Source organism: Pollicipes pollicipes, unplaced genomic scaffold (genome assembly GCF_011947565.3).
Source record: "Pollicipes pollicipes isolate AB1234 unplaced genomic scaffold, Ppol_2.1 Scaffold_3447;HRSCAF=4054_pilon_pilon_pilon, whole genome shotgun sequence".
In the NCBI taxonomy this organism is placed as follows: Eukaryota; Metazoa; Arthropoda; class Thecostraca; order Pollicipedomorpha; family Pollicipedidae; genus Pollicipes; species Pollicipes pollicipes.
In genome coordinates, this window is record NW_023596297.1 from 9,437,640 (window position 1) to 9,450,372 (window position 12,733).

Sequence of the window (12,733 nt, forward strand, 5' to 3'; positions counted from 1 at the left end):
AGCCCTGTGGACGGAGGTTGCCCTTATGGTGACCTACGGCCAGTCCTTACAGTAAAATATAATGCGGTCATAATATAATAATGCAAAAATAAAATAATACAAAAAATAGATACATTGCCAGTCAAAAAAAGTTTTAGTTTTTCCAATGTCTAGGCTGCCAAGGTATGGGGCGCGTTCGGCCGTTAGGTAATCTCGGAGAATTATCCGGAATGTTGGGAAATTTTCCGGAGTGGCGTTCGGCGTCGCCGCCATGGAAAATTATCCCAGATACTTTTCCGTAGCGAGGGAGAATCGCAAGACGGAGAATCTGTTTTTGTTATACATAGCAATGACCGTTGGCTGTGGATGGCGCATGGTAGACTAATCTGGGGCACAATTTCCGGACCGGCTCAGTAAAAGTGGATTTAGACTTACGGCAGAACTAATGTCGCGGTAACGTCTGGCCTATTTTAGTTATAGAGTGAATACATGGGATGGACATATATATATATATATATATATATATATATATATATATATATATATATATATATATATAGCATGTAAGAAAAACACGCATCGATAGCAAATGGGCCGCCTCCGGCGATATTTTTGTGGGGGGGCCCTTTGTCAACTATGCGTCCTTGCCAAGTGTCTGGCTGCGCCCCAGCCTCCGCTACGATCCGCAAAGAAGAAATGGCCGCTTGGAGTTCACACATAGTGAATGGCAGAATGCACGTGGAAAAATTTACACGGATTGTCTCAGCACGAGCTGGGACGTGAAACCGTATGCTCTCATTCCGCATCCGGCAGCGCTCTTCTAGTGCCCGACCGACTGCATTGGCCACGTCGTCGGCCGCACATCTTGCCCACGCACGCATGACAATGGCAGCAGGCTGGCAGGAAAATGGCCGGAAATGCGTGAAATTTGTGACCACCGTTGCGATGGCGGGGAAAAGCCATCCATTTTCTTAACCTATTCCCCTAGGAGGGTGGTGCGTCTTGACTTCGCTGTCACTTTGCGGAGGGCAGTCAGATTAGACAGAGTACCACCGCGGTCAAAATTCCTAAAGGCACGTCGTGCACGAATCACAGTCCGACATGCCTCGGTCCATCATGGGAATTGGGAGCGGCACGGCGCCCCAGTCGTTTCTGGAATGCATCCATAAGCGGCGTTTAAAAGCAGACGACAAGACGTCTGCAGATAAGGGCTCTGGCTGGGAATAGTCTGGTCGAAATTTAAACTCACACCTGTCGACTTTTCTGAAGTCGATCTTTCTGCTGCCCGTTGTGGACGCAAAGTTTTCCTCGGCTATTACGGTAGTTGAAAAGGTGCCGAACTCCACCGGCACACCCCGATCGGTCTCGCTTGTGCGTCTCACCGCCGGCCAGAACGGGAACCAGCGCAGTATCGGTACCCTTCCTGGTCAAACGGCTGAACCACCCGTCCGCACAACCCTCCTAAATCGTCTAAAACATACGAGCTCACATCCACCACTTAGAACGTGTTATCCGTTACTCAACACATCACAAGGGCGTAAAAAAGCAAGCATCCTGTCCAGCACTAATACATCGCCGATGTACACGAGACGGCCTGCAACAACGTCCAATCGGTATTCACGAATAAACAAGAGCATCTAGCAAACGCACCGAGACCGATATATGATGCGCAAAGGAAGCGGTGAGCACGAAGAATGAGTGGGTCTCTGCTTGCGGCTTGTGATACCCTCGAAGAAGATGTACGATCAGTTGGTGTACACTAATGAAGCATGTTCATTTGTAAACGAGCCGAGGCGCGGCGCCAGCTCCCTAAAGAAAGCAGAATAAAATCCAGCCTTTGTACAGACGCCGTCTTAAAACACCCGACGAAAAATGGCAATACACGTCCAGTCTAGTCTGCTGAGTTCTGCCCGACCCCACAGATTAATCTCTGCCATGACAATCACGCCGTCAGTCCGCCAACGGGAAGACTCTCGCGTCCCCCTCGCCCGGACACGTCCACAGGGTCGCGCGGCAAAACAATATCAAACCCAACACGCCACTGCGGAACAACCACGAACATCATGGGAACGACTGGTAAAACATCGCGGAGGCGGCGCGGTATCACAGCTGCTGCTAGCGGGCACGGCCCGGCTAAAAGAAAGGCGAGCGCGTTACCCCCGGCGGCTGGAACGGCTGGCGCAGCGACGAGAGCTGCGGGTAGCCGGGCGGGTAGCCGCCGGCGGCGGCGCCCATCAGACCCATCATGGCGGCGCCGGCCTGGTGGTGCAGCAGCAGTTCACCCTGTTGCCGGTAGTACTGCTGGTAGACGGCGTCCGAAGCCAGCGGGTGCGCGCGTGCGCCGAACGGCGGCGTCAGCAGCTGCGGCTGAGCGACCGGCGAGCCGCCGCCGCGCGCCGGCCTGCCGCCGGCCGCTGGCAGGTTCTGGTGCGCGGGCTGCGGCGAGCGCGCCTGACCCAGCAGATACGGGTAGCCGGCGCCGCCCAGTGCGTGCGGCTGTAAGCCGGAGGCCAGCCCGAGCGCGCCATAGCCAGCGCCGGCCATAAGACCGCTCAGGTGGAGCCCACCGCCGGCCGCGGCGCTGGTGGCCGGCGGGCCGTCCTGCCTGTTGACCACGCCCTGCGGCTGCTGCTGGTGCTGGTGCTGCTGCTGCTCCTGCGGCGCAGCCTGCTGCTGCTGCTGCTGTTGGAATGCTTTCATGGATTGCTGGTGCTGGTGATAGAGCTGCATGTGCGGACTAGCCATCTGCTTGTAGTACGACACTGAGTTGGCGCCCCAAGGCATCTGTGAACTGGAAGGCATAGACGTGGATATGGAATCTTGCATTTCTGATTGTTCAACACTCAGTTGTTGCTGCTGTTGCTGCTGTCGTTCTTGTTGCTGCTGCTGTTGTTGCTGCTGTTGCTGTTGTTGTTGCTGCTGTTGTTGCTGTTGATGCTGTTGCATCTGCTGCTGCAACTGCTGCTGCATCTGATGTTGCTGTTGCTGTTGCCGTTCTTGTTGCTGCTGCTGATGTTGCTGCATTTGCTGCTGCTGTAACTGTTGTTGCTGCATCATCATCATTTGCTGCTGCTGCTGATGCTGCCGCTGCTGCTGCTGCTGCTGCTGGTGCTGCTGTTGCTGCTGTTGTTGTTGCTGTTGCTGCTGCTGTTGCTGCTGATGTTGCTGTTGCCGCTGCTGCTGTTGCTGCTGCTGCTCCTTCTCGTTCTGCTGCTGCTCTACAGCTAACTTGATCTTCTGTTTCTGCTCGATCAATTTGACCTGTTGCTCGAGCTGCCGAATCTTCTGCTGCTGCAGCAGCTGCTGGGCCGACTGTTGCTGTTGCTGATCGCCGTTGGTCGGGGTCTTTCCACGGGCTTGTTGCGTCGGCAGGCGGGTCACCAGCTGCGACAGGTGCGCTAGGTTACCCAGCAGAGAACCGGCCGTCGCAGGCTGCGCCACCGCCTGCGGGGCCGACTGTGCCACCGCCTGCGGGACCGGCTGGGCCACCGCCTGCGGGGCTGATTGCGCCACCGCCTGCGGCGCCGATTGTGCCACCGCCTGCGGGGCTGATTGTGCCACCGCCTGCGGCGCCGGCTCGCTAGCCACCTGCTGGGGCGGGGGGTGGCGCTGGCCCCGTCTGTGCACGTTTTCTTCGGCGTGCAGCCGGCTCTGTCGTCACTGAGCCGAGCTTCGGCGGACGGATCAGCACCCGGCGCCAGGCTGGCTGCCGCTGTGTCTGCGACGGCCGCGGGCAGTGTCCGGAACGACGGGCCGGACACGGCGTGGTCCGGCCGAGCCGAGCCAGACTCGGGCGCCGACGCCGCGTCGACGGGCGCGCGCAGCACCGTCCGTGCGGCGCTGGCCTGATCGGCAGCTGTCGATGGCGGCTCAGCGCCGGTTCCCACCCCGGCCGGTCCCGAACTGGAGGCGGCGGGCGTCGGGCCGGCCAGAGACGCCGACAAGCGGCTCGGGCTGGCCACAGCCGGGACTGCGCGGCCCGGGCTGGGCAGCGCCGAGTCCGCCCGGCCAGGCGGCGACACCAGCGGCTCGGACGGCCGGGCGGCTGCAGGCGGGCAGACCAGCGGGCTCACGGGCGCGCGCGCCGGACTGCCCTTGAGCGAGGCCGGCGACGGCACGCTGGCCACCGAGCCGGGCCGGCCGCGCGGCGACTTGTCCGGGCTGGCCGTCTTGGCCGTCACATCCTGATAGAAGCCGGGCTTGGTGTCGCAGGCCGGCCTGCTGGCGTCGGCACCGCCAGGTGGCTGCTGGGGCGAGAACGCTGGCGAGCGCTGCACGGCGTCGGCCGGCGAGACGATGCCGCCGCCGGGCGTCATCGGCGACTTCTCGCTCTCAGAGCTCGTCAGATAAAACGGCGAGCGGCCGTCGGACGACTCCAGTCGCTGCGCCTCGCGCGCCTTAACCTGCAGCCGCGCCTTCTCCAGCTCTTCGTCGTCATACTCGTAGGGGTCTACCTCGGGCTGCAGCGCGTGCGTCGGTGACGACGGTGCTCGTTTCCAGCGCGGCCGCGCCGGAGATACCGGACCGGCCGGCGGCGGCGGCGGCTGCGCTGGAGCAGGGACTGGCGCTCTCTTCGCAGCCACCTCATCCAGCTGCTTCGCCTCCACCTGCGACGGCCGCGACGAGCGAGGCTCTTCGCGCGGCGGAGGCCACTTGGCGCGGCGCAGCTGAGCCGGCGGCGGCGCTGGCTCCGCCGCCTTCTGCGAGCTGAACGCATGGAACCAGGCGCTCAGGTTAGGCGTGGCCGTTTTGCGGAGCACGGGCAGCTCTCGGCCCTCGGTCGGCTCGGCTATCAGCCGGAGCGGCTCGTCAGCCTCCTCAGCGCGGCACCCGGCCACCGGCGGCTCGGCCTTCAGCCGACGAACCACCATCTCCTCCCAAGCCTCCTCGCCCGTGCGCTCGCTGCCGCCACCGCCCAGCACCTTGCCCATGGTCAGGCCGGACCTGTTGGCCAACAGCGTGGTGCCGCTCCCGCGCGACTCACGCACGCGCGAAATCAGCTCGCCCAGCTTGGCGCTCTCCTCCTTGGAGATGCACCGGCTGCTGAAGAGCGGCCGCGGTCGGCCGACGCGCGGCTCGAGCGCCGAGCGGGCCGGCTCGCGCGGCGGCCCCACCTTCTGGGCGGTCGGCTCGGGGGCCAGGTCCGGCCACGAACCGCTGTCCTCGCTGTCCGAGCCCGGGGCAGGCGGTCCGCCGGCGGCGGCCGCCTCTGACACGCCGAGAGGGCACGGTTTCTCCTGACGCTGGACCGCCTCCTGAGGTAAACGGTCATTGTCATCACGCACTTGTACAGCGGAATGCCACACAAACATTACTGCGAACAATCAAATGTCAGCTGGGGACATCCACACACTTCCAACTTAGACGAGCTGGACACCGGAAGACAGACGCGACAGATGTTCGCTGTCGACTCCACACCAGATATAATGGAGTTTAAAAACGGGGCGGTACTTGATCTACAACTGCGACGAAACCCATTCCGAGCAATCTGGTTCGGTCAATCTGCCAGGAAAAGTGAGGCGTGGTAGAAACGACCTTTACAAGATTCAGCCAGGCTAGAAACTGGTCTATCCGCATCGCGTCATCACTGCGCGATGGCATACAAAATATCCTCCCCACAAAAAAACAACAAAAAACGAGATGGCCAAACCGCCATATAATATGGCATGAGTTGTGTTTAACTGGACTTCGTCGTAAGACTTTCAGAACATGTTAGCAAACTACAAAGATAGCAGTAAGTAGTTAAATACGATAGCAATTCCGTCAAAGCATGAAATATGACCAGTACAACTCATGATTGGCGTCACCACCTATTGTAAAGCGGAAGCCTCCAAAACACTCCCTAGACAAACAACATCATAGATTCCTTCCGATCACAAGCGGCCGTCACACACCGCCATTTGAGACCCACTGACCATTCCAGCATTCGAACACTCGCGATGCGAAAAAAGTGGAGAGGGGGCGGTATTTCCAGCTGCCCGCACTTACCGCCCTTATGTTGGAAACATCGGCCGACGCATCGTCCAGACGCTCTTGTTCGCGTTTCTCGCGCTCGCGTCTTTTCCGCTTTTTCTTTTTGCTGTTCCTCTTCTCCTTGTTCACTCGGGACCGCTTCTGGCGCCTGCTCCTGCGCTCACGCCGCTCGGTCGGCCCAGCCTTCGAGTCACTGCTCTCCGGCGCCGCGTCGGCGTCGGAGGTCGGCCGCCCGGCCTCCGCGCCTGCCGCCGCCTCCGCCGCCAGCTTCCGCCGGCGCATCTTAGCCGCGAAGATACGGCCCTGCGCTATGGCCTTCTTGGGCGAGCCGGCGTCGCTGTCGTCGTCCTCGTCGGAGAACTGGAGCGCCGGCGGGGTGTTGGGTTGGTGCACCGGCCGCCGCACTGCCAGCTCGTCCGGCTCCTCCCGGAACGTGTACGCGTCGGCCTCGGACGCGACGTCCGCTGACAACGCCGGCGGCGGCGGTGGTGGCGGTGGCGGCGGCGGCGGCGGCTGCGGTGGCGGGGGCGGCGGCTGGGGACGCTGGCGGGGCGGCTGTCGTTGCAACTGCCGGCGGCGTCCGCGCGCGGCCGGCGCCGTAGGGGGGAGAGGAGTGGTGGCGCCGGCGGCGGTGATGGTGCTGGTACTGGTGACGACCGTGCTAGTGGTGGAGCTGGTGATGCTGCTGCTGGTGCTGCTGGTGGTGGTGGTGTTGGTGACGGCAGCGGTCAGCTCCGAGGACGCCGTACGCAGTAGATCATCAAACAGCCGTTCCGTGTCCTCGCGCGTCGGCGGCTTGGCAGCCGGCGAAGCCAGCAGCTCGTCGTCACTGTAGTCGATAAAGGGCGCCACCTTCTTGCGACCGTGCCCGGCCGTTGCCTCCGGGCCAGACCGGCGACCACGACGCTTGGTGGTGCCGCCGACGGCTGGCCGCGGTGTGGCGCGGCGCGCCACCACCGGCACTTGCGACACGTCAATGAAGATCTCCTCCTCGTCCTCTTCCGTGTCCAGGTACTTGCGCACCGCCTTGTGGAAGGCACCCTCAATGTTCACCACCATCCCAGTGTACTCTGGAAGAGAGACGACATGGACTGCTGACGAACGCACCAGGCAGTACAAAGTGACAGTGCTACAGGCTGGTAAGTCTTCAGCAGCAAATGACATCAGGGATTCTCCATCCCAGCAACAAACCAACAAATCTATCACACCCCATTCATCACAGTTCGGCGGGCGATCCAACTGAGCCAAGGTCGATAACACCCTGCAACCTCACCATTCTCCAGGCCGTTGTACAGCTTGCAGTTGTCGACGATGAGCTTGAAGTCTGCCTCGAACTGCTGCCGGCTGACATAGACGCCCGCGTCCAGCCGGCTCTCCAGCTTGTTGAGGTCCATGGGCCGCCGAATGACGGCGTAGTAGTTGGGCGCGTACTCCTCCTCCACGGGGTCGAGGAAGGGCCAGGCCTCCTCGTGCGCCTTCACCGCCTCCAGCACCTTGTACATCCCCACGCACAGCTCCTCGTCCGTCTGTAGCACGCTGCAGCACCGGGATGAGAGCGGTCAGCGACAGGCAAGCACGGTGCTGCGCAGGTGGCGCCAGACCGATGGGCCCCATCAGTGTGATGGGCTTCCACACGGTGCGGACGTCTCGTTCTCCTTGATTGTGCAGGTGCAAGAATGATTTAGAGTTCGAGATCAGGAGGTACGACCGCGGACATGACTGAGGGCTTCACCCTCGTGTTCACCGTTCGCCGATTCACAATGGACAAGTTTTTAAGTGTTTTATTTTGAGCCGCATCCAGAGAAGAATGTCAAAGAGAATGTGTTGCTCACATTCGTAATGTTTGTTTCTGCCAGAGTACTCACAAAAAATGATCCGATTTCATGAAAGTCATCTAGCGTCCGTTAGCCCTATGCATCACGTGATCACGCCGATTCCGGCCCCCAAACATTAAGCTAGCTATGGAAGTGTTATATGACGATAAGGTACATTAAGTGGCCCTCCGTATGGCATAGCAGACCACGGCGATTTCCTGAGAGCGACACAAAGATATGAGTGTGGAATCCAAACAGAATACGTTTGAGCAGTTTTCTGTGCCCCATTCATTCTGTGCACGCGCGTTTTGAAAAATGTTGACGCATAATCTGACATTTCGCCAGTTGCACGTTGCTTGTAACGCCATACAGAGCAGCGAACCGAACAAACTGAAAGGCCAATGTCTGCATGCATGGTCGCCGAGCTAAGTTGAGTTAAGTTGAGCTAAGTTGTTCTATATGCTACTGCGATGTCTAGCGTTAGTAACCCAGGACCACGTAGGAAGACTAGCACTCTCCGTCCCTGTAGCTCAGTTGGTTGAAGCCCCTGCCCCCCGATCCAACCACCCGTGGTGGGAGTGGGTTCGGATCGCTTTAGGCGCTCGCTATTTCTGTCGACAGACATAGTCTGCGGTCGAAGGTTGCTTTCGTGCTGAATAAAGGTCAGGTGACGTCAGAGGGCAGGACGGACCGTGCCGAGCATTGCGGCACGTTAAACTTTCGTCACCAAATTCTGCCGTTGATCTGGAATTCCCCGACCGGATGGCAGCGCCCAGGGATCAAAACAAGCACTGCCTAGCGTCAGCTCTGAACCCAAGAATTCATCCATTCAATAGTTCGGACAAGAACTTAACAGAAAAAAATCAAACAGCGCAAACGGCCGGACGTAAGACGTTACGCAATGACAGTTAACATTCTCCACTAAACGATAAACGCCCATGCCAGCTGATATCGCGGTGCCAGACGGACGCACGCCGCGAGCTGTGCGCGGTGCCTGTGGCGCCACATAGCCTCAGCGGCCGAGTGCGTCGCAAATCTCTGATGGCGCCCACGGGAGTGTCGACGGCACCCGGAGAGTCCCACTCACATAGCCGAGCTGCGGATCTTGCTGGTGGAGCCAACGGCGGCCGGCGCCGTCTTCCGCGCCTCGAGGGGCTCGTCGACGGTGGCGGCGCTGGTGCGGCGGCTGGCCGGGGCGCGCGGGCCGGCGCCGGTCGCGCGCCGCCGCCCGCCCGACGGCGTGTACTCCTCGTCCAGGGCGCTGGCGGCCTTGTGCGGCCGGCTGGCCAGGCGCGCGGCCGCCGGCGGCGGCGGCTTGGTCGCTGGCGGGTCATCGCTGCCGTGGGCGGCGCCGGCGGCGGGCGACGGGGGCGACCGCACGGAGTCGCCAGCAGGCGACGGGGGCGACCGCACGGAGTCCCCGGCGGGCGCGGGCGTCGCCGCGCAGCCTCGTCCGGCCGGGAGGGCCGGCTCTGGCGGGACCGGCTCCGGCGAGGCGGTACGACTGCGGGCCCAGCGGCGGGACCGGCCGCGCCTGCCCGTCCTGTTGCTCAGCTCCTGCGACTGGATCAGGGCGATAGCCCGCTGGATGAAGCTGAAACAGGCCAAAACACCGTCAATGAGCGGATCTCTGGCATTAGATGGAGGCATGTCATGGCAGGAAAATGACGTAATGGATGCACCTGATCGATGACGCTGTGCAGGAGTGAGATGGTGGGATCAGTCAGTGGACAGTGGCGCGGTACTTCGTCTCCATATATCCCGAAACAATACGCTGATAGCGTGAGATAATCAGCCCATGAAAAACCTACATCTTAATCTCAACATCCCGCCAGCGATTTAGCGGACCACCGCAAAAGGCCATCAGCAAGCCTCAGCATGCCACGAAGCGACCGTGTCCAATCACTGCAATACAAGCGGCCTGTCTTGCCGCGACCCTGTCCGGTAAAAATACCGCGGGTGACATCATCCGTTCAACTGTATTGGAAATAATTAGGCGAAGTGTTCCAAGTAGCAAGCGGCAAGCTCTGCACTTCGCTAGCGCTCGAGCTCGAGGTCACCCTATCCGGGCATTAAGAGTAAATTCGCACAGAAGGGATGAATGCAATCCGCAGATCACATCCGTCGCTACTTACGCATCTTCTTTGGCCTGCGCAGTTCGACCGAGCCCTCCTTTCAGCCGTCGCTTTTTTCTCTGAGTGGTGTGCTCCTCCGCCTTCGTCCCGCCTGTTCGCTTCCGTCGCTCGGTCGCGCTGGTGCCCTCCGGAGGGTCGGACGGGATGGGCCCGGTCACCGTCGAAGCACACTGTGCAGCCTGGCCCTTCCTGCCGGGCCGAGCGGCCGTTCTCGCGGACACAGGCGGGGTCGAAGTCACCACGGACTCGTCCGGCAGATGTGGCCGCGTGTTGGATGGGGCGGGCGACAGCACGTCGGAGCCAGCCTCTGGTGGCTGTGTGGCTGATCGGCCACGCTTTTTGCTGGCTGAGGGAGCGGGAGGACTTGAGGGAGGACGTGGTACCTTTCGGGCTGGTCGTTCACGTGTTTTACTGGAAGAGGCAGAGGGCGAAGTAGATGGAGAACACGGACCCTTTCTGGTTGGTCGTCCACGCGCTTTACTCACAGACGCAGCGGACGCGACAGGGGGAGAATGTGACGCCTTTTTGTCAGCGCGTCCACGCGTTTGACCGGCGGAGACAGCAGGTGAGACAATGGGAGAATGCGACACCTTTCTGGTTGGTCGCTCCCGAGTCTTGCTTGCAGAGACGGCGGGGGAGGCGGAGGGGTGTAATGCGTTTACCCTGTTAGGATCGCACGCCCTTCTCGCAGACGCCGCTGGAGAAGGCGAACGAGAACGCGCCGGTCTCCCTCCTCGTTTGAGTTCCGTTTTGCCTGCCACGGCAGCTGGCGAGACAGAGGGAGACCGCGACGCCGTCCTGGTTTTGCGGTGGCGCGTGTTTGCTGTCGTGCCGGCCGGCGCCGCCGCTGTTACTGGGGAGAGCTCGCTGGCGGGGCGTCGGCGCGCCCTGCGCACCGGCTCGGCCGAGGCGACCGCGGGGGGCACCGGCTCGCCGGCGGCACTCCGGTCAAGCTTCGCCGATAGTGGCGAGGGGGAGACATCGAACGGAGCCGTCCTTTGAGCCGCATCAGAGGATTTTCCTGACGGCGTAGACAGCGGGACGCACATCGGCTTCTCTCCCTTCTGCGTCTCCCCACGGGCCGTTTTCCCAGCGGCGAGAGTTGGGCAGGGAGCGGGGTCGTCGCATTTCAGGTGGCGGGCCAGCCTCCGTCGTGGTCCCATTGTCACCTGGTGACGTTCTGCAAAACAAAGGCATGATTCAAAAGGGTTGAATGGCAACGTTTCCTTGTGTTCCTACATGATGGCAGCAGGACATCCAATTGATGCATTCTACACGAACAAACAAACAATAGGACATTCTTTGATAAGGTGTGCCACGAACCTAGTTATAAAGTCGGGCACAAATAAAAAGGTAGCCCTTGCAGCTCACAAATGATAAGCCAGGCACAGTACTTACGTCTTGGGGAATTGAATGGATACACATAACTATGAAGTAGACAGATACTGGTATTTAACTCAGCTCATGACGAATCCTTGTGGAGAAATACTGCAGCGGATAAATTTCGCCACAAATGAGCGGCATTTGTATGTGAGTTTTCTTCGCTAAGCGACGGAGATGACTCATGGAAAACGATCGCGAAGACCTGCTGCGTTCCATGGACGACACATGTTTGCATCATTTCGGGATGATGCAAACGTCTGGGGGAATTCAATGGATACCAGAACTATTAAGTAGACAGATATCGGTATTTAACTCAGCTCATGATGAATCCTTGTGGAGAAATACTGCAGCGGATTAATTTCGCCAAAAATGAACTCAAGTGCATGTGAGTTTTCTTCGCTAAGCGACGGAGATGACCCCTGGAAAACGATTGCGAAAACCTGCTGTGTTCTATGGACGACACATGTTTGCATCATCTGGGGATGCATTCGACTCATTCATCGGGCCTCCTGGCCGATCCGATCTCTGGTAGGTGGGATGCTCGACAGGAACCGCGTAGTGCGCTGACTATCAGGGACGTACAAGGGTCATGGGAAATACACCTCATCTGTAAGCCAGCTTTTCATGCAGCAACACGAGGTAAATCACTTACAACTTTAGACGGAAATCGACCGGTGACCGCCCGCATCTCCCCCCCCTCCCCCCCCCCCCCCCCCTCCTTCCCCGCCCTCTTGATACACGTGTGTGCGCTGGGACGTTTTTGTTGTAAGAGCTCCATTTTATCTGCTTCAAGAAGCGTTCGTAAGCCCATGGGACTAGCGTGAATTCGAACCCAAGACAAACACTGCCACAACGCTTAACGATTTTCCGCTATGTACTCACGCGACGAAGCTGATGAGACACGCCAAACCAGTGTAAGGAATGACCCGGAAGCATCATTTGTGGCACTCGGATGAAATAAGGCCACAATCTGCTTACGAAGACGAAATCAGAGGCTTTCCAGCTGTCACATGTTGATGTCCAGATTTTCACGGTGATTAGTGTCGCTACGCACTTACAGCTTTCAAGAAAACCATACTTGTAACACTGCAAATACCGAGCTCCCTTATTTCGCCGCTACCACTTGTCAATACTGCTAATATTTCTGTGTTATCACACTCTACAGTGACTTCCAAACCCATACTCCGCAAGACACTGGAAGTGCCGTTTTCCTCTAGCAGTGGATTTCGCTCTCACAAAAGCTGCTCTTCATGGGTCGTTTCGCTACATCCTTTGCAATTTGTCTCGCTCTACACGTGTGGTTTCGCCAGCACCCCCTAACGCAAGGCGTTTAGGCGATACAATTGATCGTCGCTGTGGACCACCTTTTTCGCCACAACGAATAAATGCACTTCATATTAATGGTGCTTGCCGGACGCCGGCAATACACGGCACGTGCAGGTTCGTCGT

General features: G+C 59.3%; 1 protein-coding gene across 1 annotated transcript; it reads right to left on the reverse strand.

The window, feature by feature from the left end:
- Positions 1-2,112: 2,112 nt before the first annotated feature.
- LOC119091587 (bromodomain-containing protein 4) lies at positions 2,113-8,924 on the reverse strand. Its single transcript, XM_037214396.1, has 11 exons — positions 8,854-8,924; positions 7,226-7,488; positions 6,651-7,022; positions 6,358-6,416; positions 5,968-6,150; positions 5,094-5,234; positions 4,563-5,003; positions 4,275-4,439; positions 3,149-3,495; positions 2,436-2,475; positions 2,113-2,280 (listed from the first exon to the last, which is right to left on the reverse strand). Exons 2-11 carry the CDS (start codon positions 7,452-7,454, stop codon positions 2,113-2,115), a joined length of 2,145 nt encoding a protein of 714 aa, XP_037070291.1. The 5' UTR covers positions 7,455-7,488; positions 8,854-8,924.
- Between the last annotated feature and the right edge of the window lie 3,809 nt (positions 8,925-12,733).

Excerpts from the sequence above, each read along its gene's own strand:
- LOC119091587 (XM_037214396.1), bottom strand. The coding sequence starts at position 7,454 with ATGTACAAGGTGCTGGAGGCGGTGAAGGCGCACGAGGAGGCCTGGCCC. Across the intron at positions 6,417-6,650 it reads CACCAACACCACCACCACCA|CGGACGTCGCGTCCGAGGCC; the intron begins GCAGCACCAGCA and ends CGGCGTTGTCAG. Across the intron at positions 5,235-5,967 it reads ATGTTTCCAACATAAGGGCG|GAGGCGGTCCAGCGTCAGGA; the intron begins GTAAGTGCGGGC and ends CGTTTACCTCAG.